At 43.5% G+C, this 10,888-nt stretch overlaps 1 protein-coding gene across 4 annotated transcripts; it reads right to left on the bottom strand.

Annotated features, from left to right (window-relative positions):
- Window positions 1-1,830: 1,830 nt before the first annotated feature.
- msrb3 (methionine sulfoxide reductase B3) lies at window positions 1,831-10,851 on the bottom strand. Of its 4 annotated transcripts, none has more exons than XM_012925278.2 (7): window positions 10,660-10,751; window positions 6,206-6,355; window positions 5,399-5,507; window positions 4,935-5,012; window positions 4,480-4,508; window positions 3,723-3,820; window positions 1,831-3,140 (listed from the first exon to the last, which is right to left on the bottom strand). In XM_012925278.2, the coding sequence occupies exons 2-7, from the start codon at window positions 6,279-6,281 to the stop codon at window positions 2,961-2,963; spliced, it is 570 nt and encodes a 189-aa protein (XP_012780732.1). In that variant the 5' UTR covers window positions 6,282-6,355; window positions 10,660-10,751; the 3' UTR covers window positions 1,831-2,960. The 4 variants fall into 4 exon arrangements, with proteins under 4 accessions (XP_012780732.1, XP_076731726.1, XP_076731724.1 ...); XM_076875611.1 differs by lacking the exon at window positions 10,660-10,751 and adding an exon at window positions 9,619-9,636; XM_076875609.1 differs by lacking the exon at window positions 6,206-6,355 and having other exon boundaries at window positions 10,660-10,851.
- Window positions 10,852-10,888: the final 37 nt, after the last annotated feature.

Consider the following 10,888-nt stretch of genomic DNA (forward strand, 5'->3'; position numbering starts at 1 on the left):
AATGAGGTTGATTTTATTTTTAAATAGACTGTTTGAAAAAGTTAAAGGAACACTTTGAAAATACATCAGATTTCAATGGAAAATAAAATTAATTCCTTCACTTAGGCGGCCTCAGTGTGGTTCTGTTGGCTTCAACACGTCTGGCAGTGGCATGTATTGATGTGCCATCCTGAAAGAGCTGGACTACCTGTGGAATCTCTCTGTGATCTACACACCCTGTCAGGCTACCAGTAGTGACACTGACCCAGCCAAATGCAAAAATAGTGTGAAAACACTTGGAAAAGATGAGGAGGGTTGAATTCCTGCCATTCAGGACATTTATCTTCAGCGATGCCTCCGTAAAGCACAGAGCATCATCAAGGACCACAGCCACCCAGCACATCAGCTGTTCTCCTCTGGCAGACGTTACAGGAGTCTGTCTGCTCCGACTACAAGACTTAAAAACAGTTTCTACCATCGAGCCATACGACACCTCAACCACAACACTTACACACACACACAGGACGCACTCAGAAGCTACCTGCAGCTTCACAAGTACTCTGTATAATCTGCACTGCTCACTTCACTTTATTGGTATTTATTTTTAAAGTGCAATACTGTACTAACTGCCAATAAAACCTTTGTGCTGTTCAGTCTGTGCTGCTGCTCATTCCTGCCACTGTGCAATATCCCATTTGCCCCCCCCCCCCCCCCACATTCCTATTTAAGATTTTCTGTATTTAATCACTAGGGTTTACATAATATTTATATATACATAAATATATTTAGTCTGTTAACTAAATGTAATTTAGTGCTTTTAAAGTTTATGTTTTAAATCACGTTAAAGGAAGGACATAAAGAGAGCGGTGACAGGGTCTGTCAACAATGGTGACAATGGTTGAAGTTACAAGTCATCTCAGAGGATGTGACACCCAGAAAGAGGGGGGGGGGACCCAGTACAAACGTTTGGTGCAGAACAGTTTTCCATCCCATTGTCTTAAAGAAGATTGGATCTCAGAGGTCACAGCTGCTTATTTTCAACACCACAGCCTCCCTGAGTGTTGTTGCTTACTGGGTTCATCTCTGTATGACATGCTGTCCTGCTAGAAGTAGACATCAACTGATTAGTGTGGATAAAGTTCAGCTCAAACTGGTTTCTTGAACATGACAGTGGGTTCAGTGGACTCAAATGGGTTCCAAAGTCTTGACCCAAAAGAACACCTTATAAATGGGTTCCAACACATTTGCATCAGTGATGTACGGCTAACAAATCTACAGCATCTGTGTGATGTTACCACGTTAATATGGGCCACAATCTCTGACCAGTGTTTCCAGTAATGTTGAAGCAATTCCATGAAGAATTAAGGCACTTCTGGAAGGTCTAGTCCGGTTCTAGCAAGGTGTTCTTAATCAAAAGGCCAGCGAGTACAGCCTACTTGGCCATGACCGTCCAGCTTTTGTCCGAACTAGTGGACTGGTCCACCAACCGTGCACCTCAGCAGGTTCAGACATACGGTGAGTGTTCAAGGCAACTGAAGTAATCAGACTACAAAAAGATAACAGGTACTGATAGAAAGAACACTTTGTATAAAGTTTAATGTTCACAAAAACAATTAATAGTTTCATGTTGGGTTTTGCTATACCTGCTTCACACTTTCATTGCCTAATCGTAACATCTACTCTTACCAGAAGAAGCCTTTGTTGCTCTTTGTGATACTAGAAGATAAAACTCACAGCAAGCAGCGTTCAGCTCACTGGTCCAGCCCTTAACAACCGTCTCGTGTTGCCTTGTGGTCCCTTGGGAACTACCCACAAATACGTTACAGCTTCAAATATACAAGCAGCAAGTCATAGTGTTGGATACTTTTTATTCACCAGTTAACTATTTCAATTCACACTGTGACCAAAAACTGCAAATATTTCTCAAGGTAGAGCTAAAGAAGGAGCAAGTGTATATATCATTAATAAAATATAAGTGTGCAACCATGTCTTCAAAAATATATGGTCATAAAATCTAATCATTTCAAAGTGACGATATAACAATGTCTACATGTTTGTGTGTGCATGCCTACAAACCAGATCATGTTTAATTCTGCAGACACAATCCAAATACAGACACAGGAAATGAAAGGTTTTGGGTGGATGAAGCTGATCAGCCATACCATGAACATGTAGGGACAAGTTTTTGAATCCAGGAACAATCGGTGAGCAGCAGAGCAGCGCCACAGTGTTGATGAAAAAATACAAAGAAGGTCAGAAAGATCTAGAGAACGCACGAGAGAGGAAGTGCATGAGGATAGCAAGGCACCTGGGGTCAGGTAAGACAGGTTCATGGTGGGGGTGAGATTATATCAGGGCTGTGAGCCCGTCCTCGTTTGCAGGGGACGGAGGTGGACAGATGAGGTCAGACAGAAGTCTCCATGACTGCAATAGTTGGGATCTGTACTGAGAGTAGGGAGCCGGCAGGTGAGCCCCCACAAAGGTGGAGGTATGTGCTAAAGACACGAGGAATGAATGCTGGGTTTTCTTCCTGGATGGGCAGGATAACATGGGCAGGACATTTGCAGAGGAGGGACGGTGCAGGCAGGAGGCAAAGAGGAAGACCAGAGTGAAGATTGATGAATGTAGAGGAGGACATGCAGAGGGTTGGTGTGACAGAACGAGACGACAGCAGTTTGTTTTTAAAATCCAAAGTCAATCCATTAACCAAATTTTAATAAGTGAGAGTAACAAGAACTTTAAATGAAGTGTGTTCCTGTGCGCATCATTAAATGATTGAAAACAGCTTATTTTTCCTCTAATCTTTTCCTTATCTGCATCTCAAAAAGAAATACACAACTTCCTTCTTGCATGACTGTTCACAGAGAATATTTGGTCAGTGGCTGAATCCTGAACATCACCGCATAATCACCTGTTTCTTACACAGTAAGTCAGAATAGAACTAATCTCAGGGGCTTTCTTCTTCTTTCCTCTGTTTTTCTTTACAGCTCAGTCTTCTCATCGCTCGCAGAGCTACTGGCAGCTCCACCCTCAGCTTCACCCCTGGAGGCAGAGGGCGTGGTGTCTTTAGGCTGAAACGCCAGTGAGGCAGAATTGATGCAGTATCGCTTCCCTGTGGGTCTCGGACCGTCGTCAAACAGGTGTCCCAGATGAGCTCCACACTGAAGCAGAAAGGAAGAGATTTACTCCTGATCCTGATAAATGGCAACGATATTCTCCACATGACTTTATTTGCATCATTTTGGTGAAAATTCAGTCGCCAAGAACAGAGACTGTTTGAAAGCAGTCTGATTCTGATCCGGTGGCAAATGTTATGCTTTCTAAAAACCCTTCAGCTACATTTTGTTGAGCCTGGGTCACAGTGAACGTAACGACTGGTGACACATAGAAACATGAGTGCTGTGAGTCACGTTTTTGTGAGTCATACTGAATCTTGGCAAACGTTGATCTGAGAGAAACGATGTGTTTCTGTCTAATTGAAAATGTAACACAGCCTAAAATGATTCAGTGCATGAATACATCTAAGTTTCATCCACTTTAGTGCCCAGTGGGTAGCACCTCGGGCTAACAGCTTGTGTCCCTGTGTTTGTGTGGCTTCCTCCCACAGTCCAAACACATGCAGTGGGGTTAGGTCACCTGGCCCACAGGTGTGACAGTGATGGTTGTCTGTCTGTGTCAGCCCTGTGACAGACTGACGACCTCGTAGTAGAAGAGTAAACAACAGCTGTTGATGACGAGTTTACCTGACTGCAAGTAGCCTCTACTCTGTGCATCCCATAGGAGAAGTCATCAGCCTTAGTAATGGATTCCTCCTTCATGAGGTCGCTGAAGGATGGCCAACCTGTAACCATGACAGCATCACGTCGTCTAGTAACAACACGCTGCATCATCATCTGTAACATTGTAGCTACGTTTGTCTGTCGGAGTTACTGTGAATCTCTTTTACAGAGTCGGTTGTTTGTTTACATGAAGTGAAACTTTGTTTTCTATCAAACCAGCTCAGAGCTTTTAGTCAGAAGCAGATTTAACGATATTTATTTTCATATTCATGGACCTGAAAACTTTACAACAATGCATAACAAAAGAGACATCCAGCCAAGTGTAATGACCATCACTTCGACATGAACTACGACGCACTACAGCCACGTATGATTGTGTTGATCCACAGTTTAATTCTTTCTGTTCAGCAGCTGTAAAATATTCATCTTGTTTGTCTAGTGGAAATAAACTATAATAACAGAAGTGTTGGACCACACCGTATTGTTATTGATGTGTTTATAAAAGTTGTTCCAACATTTACAAAAGACTGATAAACAAGTCAGAAACTCCTGCGGCTACACGTCTGCCTGTTGTTGACCGTGTCCCACATTCAGCTTGTTTCCTGCGTGCTGTACAGTATCAGTTTAAGGCAGTAAGAGCTCGTTCTTAGCACACACGTAGCTTTACATACAGTACATTCAAATAATCTTTTACATTTTTAAAATGTGAAGTTTAACTTACCTGATCCGGAGTCAAATTTAGAGTTGGAACTACGAGAGAAAATAAAAATGCCATGAAGAAAAATACTGGTTTGTGTCTTATTCGCCATATTATTTTAAACTGTAGTGGCGTGCTACGTCTCCTACTGTCAGCTGTTCTACTGACCTTTACGTTTTTACCCCACAGCCATCAAAAGCTGATGGCGTACTGGCGACCTCAAGTACAAGGTCAAGTTTTCAGAAATTCTTGTGAATGTGACAACTGAAGGAGGAAGTCACCTGGGATTTTCACATTAATACCAAAGTTACATCTACTGAAACTCTCAGATGAGCTTGACCAGAACTATGCTATGATTTCACCTTTATCCCACAGGTGCCCGTGTACAGAGGCTGAGGGGCAGCAGGCGAGTACGTATGCACACGGCAGCACTGAAGCACTGCGCTAACAGTCACACAACAACAGCAGGGCAGTCTTACCTGAACAGGGCCGACCCACAGACGACACAGGCGTAGGTCCCTTCATCTGTTTGATACGTGAACTCTCCACTGAAGGCGCTGTGGAAAAGAACGAAGTGAAACTTCACGACACTGACTTCATTTAGCTGTGATGCACTTCAGTTCGGACCTTTCAGCGCACTGAGGCGACTGTTGTTGGAACTGTGTAAATAAAACTGATCCCAGTCCTGTTCATGTAACTGAACAACAAGCGGATTGATTTTATCTGGTAATAACTTAGATCAAGTAGTAAAACATCACCATAAATGATGTAAGCAATAATCTGTCAGCTGGCAGCAACTATAAGCTGACAGTTTCATGATTTAGTTTCAAATACTGAACGGGTTGAAGTACGGCTTCCAGAGTAACTTCTGTGATTACATCGACCAGGTCACCGTTTTTACATAATGAACCTCAGTGGTTTATTTTGAAAAACTAACTTGTACCTCTCAGTTCCTCTTTCCTGGGTCACATGGTACTGCATTGGTGTGAGGCGCTGTCTCAGCTCCTCCTGTGTGAACCTCAGAGGCCATGTCCTTTTAGTCCTACATGCTCCTGAGAGGTCAGGCACAGAGAGCAACAAGTATTAACTACACTGCACACCGTCATATAAACAACATGAATACATCTAAGAGCAGGTGGATCAATAAAAAACAGATTGTGCTACAGTTGAGATGAATAAGCTGGATTGTTTACACCTCAACAATCAAAATGTTCCAAATGGATTTCTACAAATGGATCATATCCACCTGAGAAGCTCTGTATTTATGTACGAACTGAAGGAAAGGTGCAAGGCTTTTACGGAGATGCTCCTCTGGGTTGACAGAGAACATATGTGCATGTTGGTAAAACTGGCTGTCCAGGAAAACAAAAAACACACTGGCACCATTTCAGACTGCAAGAATCTACGAGCAGGATGTGGTGCAACGTCACAAACAAAATCACTCAGTGCATGCAAGCTGCAAGAAAGCCAAGCGGTGAATCGTTTATCTGTTAGACTAGCAGGTCAGAGACTAAAGACGAGTTACAGTGGTTGCACTCATTTTTCAGCCAAATCTAGGACCTGGCAACACATGAAGCAGCTCTTACAGGATGAAGTTTACTGGAAAACACAAACTGGCACCAAGTCTGTGTTTGTCAAACATCTATCAGTGCAAAATCTTGGAAAAATGTAAAGTCAGGCTGACACACCAGGAGTGTTAAAGTTTTAGTGAGGCAAAGCAGAGCAGGCACACAGCACCCAATCAGTGGACCTGAGGGAAGACTGCAGGACCTCAGAGCTACAGGCTGACTCTTGGTTATTAGATGCAGCAGATTGAAGCCCGACATGGATGTTGGAGAAACGTATTCCACCCAGCACTAGAACCAAACACCCCTTAGCAGGGTTGCAACCAAGGACTGGGCTGTATGAAGAGTAGCAGACAGAGGGTGAAACAACATCACGAGCAGTTACAAACGAACAGAGTCTCAGATGAGATGACCTGATGACCCAGCAGAGAATGTCAGACTGCTACAGTACGAGACTACAGGCAACATCTTCTACAATTTAACAGTCGTTTACAGCCTTAAACATTCATGTACATATGAATTCTCTGAGAGAGGTTATCACAACATGAGCAGGTCTGCCTCGTTCAAGTACGGGATAACATCAATGAGGCTATCACGTTATAATTCAGACTTTCATAAACACTATCATTACAGAAATGTTAACTTAAGTAAAGAACTGTGCAAAACTCGGTGCAACGACTTATTGAAACATGCAAACATAAATGAAATACATCATATACGGCACAAGTGACGTGTACAGAGTGCGACCCCCTTTATTCTCCGCACATCCTGAACGCTCTTAGGCAGTTAATGTCTTGAAGCAGTCTTCAGGAACCCGTCTCTACACTTATCAAAGGACATTACGAGGCTTTCTGGATGTTGACTCCCTTTGATTACGTGATCCCAGACTCCTTTGTGACCAATAATGTTCCATCGTGTTTGAGATCACAGTCGTGCTGCAGACTGAATCCAGTCAGAGGCTTTTCAAAAGATACTTGATGGGGATTATAATCTGACAGTACTTTCCTGCCTTCATTATTCTGTTAGCTTTGACAAGACGGCCAAACACCACAAGTGGACAAACCGCCCCAAACAATGACACAGCCTCCCCCACGGTGTTCTGCAGATGGCTGTTATACCTCATTACTAATGACAATTGAACCAAATATTTCACATTCAGATTCCTCGTCCATGACGCCGACTTCATGAACCGTTACTCAATGAGAGCTTGTCGCTGATTTTCAGCAGAGATCTTGTGTAATATGGTTTACCTCAGCGTTTCTGACACGCTGCTAATACAAAGTGCATCAATGCCTTAAAACTGGTTCTTTACCAGGCTGTCCGTCATCTGTAGACACAATATTGGATTAGATCTTTTTTTACAGATGAACTCAGTGCTGTGAAAACAGATACAAGTTTTCTGAAAGTGTAGAAAACTGCTCACAGATGTTTTTAATGTCAGGGAGGCGCGTGTCGTTCCTTGTAGTGATATTCAGCTGTTGACAACTGTCGCGCAGCCTGTTAGTAGGCCCTCGATTGTGCTTCTGCGGAAGGTTGAGGAGATGTTGGCGTTCAAGCCAAACCTCCTAAGCCTCCTTTAGAAAGTATAAGCGCTGACACACCTCCCTGACTACACTGTCCATGAGTCCTGGAGATGTCCTTGATAATGTTCCCGTCGAGGAACCTAAGCACCGCTGATGTGGGTGGGCAGGTGTTCTTCTCTTTGGTCCAACATCAACTTCTTTGTTTTGCTGACGTTGAGAGAAACGGTTGTTCTCCTGGCACCAGCTGTTTAGTGCCTACACCTCACCTCTGTAGATTGTCTCATCATTGTATTACAAAACATTACAAGACATCCTGGTGTGTTCAAGCCGTCTTTTACATGTCTTGATGCACGCTCAATCATCCAAGTCAATCCCAGAAGGTTGATTCTGTTCATCTGGATGTTTTCAATGGAGAAACGTTTCAGCATCATCATCATCAGGTGACTGCTTCAGTCTCACCTGGCTGCAGGTTTCCAACCTTATAAATAGGGCTGCCACAAACGATTATTTTGATAGTCGACTAGTCACCGATTATTTTTGCAATTAGTCACTAATCAGATCATCATCCATTGGACGTTAAACGTACAGCTTATTGCACCAGCAGCATCTGCTCTTATATAACTATCATTAGCTTACAGCTTTAAGTGTTTAAGGTCTGTGCTAACTAAAAATAAAGACAAGATGATAGTTTATTCAATTTTAATGAAATTTGCAGATTGTTTCGGTGAAGTTTAATAAACTCCTTGCTATCTAAAATATAACAGGACACCGGAGTAAATTCTCCAGCATCTCACACTTCTGATAATCAGCTGTCTGCTTGATGTTTATTCAGCTGTGTAAAAACTATAACTTTAATCTCAGCCAAACCGATTTACTCAGGAACAAATAAAACACTGAAAAAAGCCAAACAATAACATTTAAGTTATCTAAGTGACTTATGTATCATGTTTAACCTGTACGGAGCCCCCCAGGGGACATGGGAGAAAAAAAAATTACGGAGGAAAAAAAAAAAATTAGGGAGGAAAAAAAAAAATTAGGGAGGAAAAAAAAATTAAGACGGACTTTTGCGAGCGCTCGCAATACTTTTAGCCACATTCTTCGGAGGCCGCCAGCTCGAAGCCGACCGGGAGGTCGAGGCACGATGTGCCGGGAAAGCGGTGTTCCTCCCGGCTGTAGTAGGTCTCGACCTCCCGTTAGCTTCGAGCTAGTGGGTGTCAGATCTCCAAAAACGTCGGAGCTCTTTTGCAAATATGTGATGTCTTGTAAACCGAGCAGGTATCTGACGTTTACACAACTACATTCACGCCTCAAAATATCTTAAAAGTGTATTTTGTGACCCAGAAAGAGTAATATTACAACTAAGTAGCTGCCGCCATTGGTGGAAACTGAGCTGGGCTGCGCTATGAATTCTGGGACACAGCTTCTTCTTCTTCGGGGTTTAACGGCAGCTGGCATCCTTGTACATGCAGTGCTGCCATCTTCTGTTTCAGTCCGTTATTACACTCTTAAATCCTGCTACTTATTCCTGCGTCTTTTGGGATCTTACAAAGCTTCAAACGACGCGTCGACTATTAAATCAGTCGTCGACGATTTTAATAGTCGACTAATCGTGGCAGCCCTACTTAAAAACAGCACATTTGCATAAAGACTGAAACCAGCACCACTGGCTCTTGAACAGGTCATTATTTAGCTCAAACCCATCCAGCACACTAGTCGCGGCTCTACTGTACGATCGGTACTTTAATACTTCAAGCCCAGTTCTGGTGACGATGTTTCCATCAGTGGGTCCTGACACATTAAAACCACAGCACTTCAGTAGCCTACTTATCATCTCTTTATAAATGCTTGTGTTTGCAGCTGACACAGCTGTATGCATGGTTTATGTAGCACTAAGGTGTGTTGATATTTTTGGTCATAATGTACAGTACGTATACGGTATGCTTTTAAGCACTGGATTACATTAGATTGATTGAAACACACAGCTTCTTTGACTAAATAAGAACCACAGCCAACGTTGGTTATATGGATGATTTTACACCTAAACTAACAGGTTACTCTAGACAAGCAGCAGGTACCTAGAAGAGCAGCAGGCAATGCAGGGTGGCAGACTGAGCTGCTACCCTGCCTGAGGGCATGATGCAGGGCCACAAAAAGGCCACGTCTGACGAGGACAGCCATAACAGTCACACTGAAGACAGAGAGAGAGAGAAAAGAGGACTATCATATTTGGATTATTTTATTAACCCCAGAAAACATGCATGAATGGGATCTACTGGCTGTGATTCATAAGTTAAACTGTTTTGAGGTAAGTTCTGTGGGTAAATACTGCTGAACACCAGCATGGCTGCATTTAACTATTTACTATGAATTCTTGTTGAAACAGCTGTTTCGTGGCTGCAGGAGCTGATCCATGTCTCTCTATCACACACACACTTCTAATACATTTTGAAATTCATCTTGTAAATTGTGCGTTTGTGTGACATATGTGTGTTATAGGTAATGAAATACTTTTTATAGTACTGTGTGAAAGTGGCCTGTAATGTAAAATGGTTACATTATATACACACGTGTGGAAAGCACAGAGTTTTGCTTCAGAGTGGATAAGGGACAGCATTACATACGTCCATTCAAACTGTAAATACAGGTTTCAGCTTAGAGCTCTGGGTGCTCCCAGGAACTGCACACCCAGCAGTGCGAGAGCAGCCACGGGGCTGGTGCTTCATGTCGGGAACGCAGCTACACGAAACCCTCCAACTGTGACAATTCGTGAGATTTTCACCAGATACGTCATGATGGCGACACCTTCGGCCACTAGATGTCAGTTAGGTGTAGCGCCGTGGATTACGTCACGAGTGGGATTATGTAACACGCACCACATTTACCGATATTTGCAGCAAGTATGCACTCAGTAGGAAACGAGGACACGCGTGTTAAAGTTATTCCACACTCCCACCCGTCTCTGCCCCCCGAGCATATCCCCATCTTAATATTCGGTCTTCATTTGGAAACTAAATCGTTTCAATGTTCGCCCCGTTTTTAAAATCTGAGTGTTTTACATTCGTACAGTCCCCGATGGACGAAGACATTCCCGGTTTACTAACAACGCGGTAACGTACCAGCGAGGAGCAGCAGCAGCAGGACCGCGACGCTGACGAGCGACTGGCGGCGGAAGGAGCTCCCCGTGCCGGCGACTCTTCGGAGCATAAGCCAGCTGACGTCATAGGCAAACAGCGGAAGGTTATCGGCGCAACCAAACATGCGTCCGGGTAAAACGACCTGCACATGTCCAATTATGGCCACGACTTCACTCGGCGACTCCAAGCCCCTCCCCCTTCACGGTCCCGC

Source organism: Maylandia zebra, linkage group LG17 (assembly GCF_041146795.1).
Source record: "Maylandia zebra isolate NMK-2024a linkage group LG17, Mzebra_GT3a, whole genome shotgun sequence".
Taxonomy (NCBI): Eukaryota; Metazoa; Chordata; class Actinopteri; order Cichliformes; family Cichlidae; genus Maylandia; species Maylandia zebra.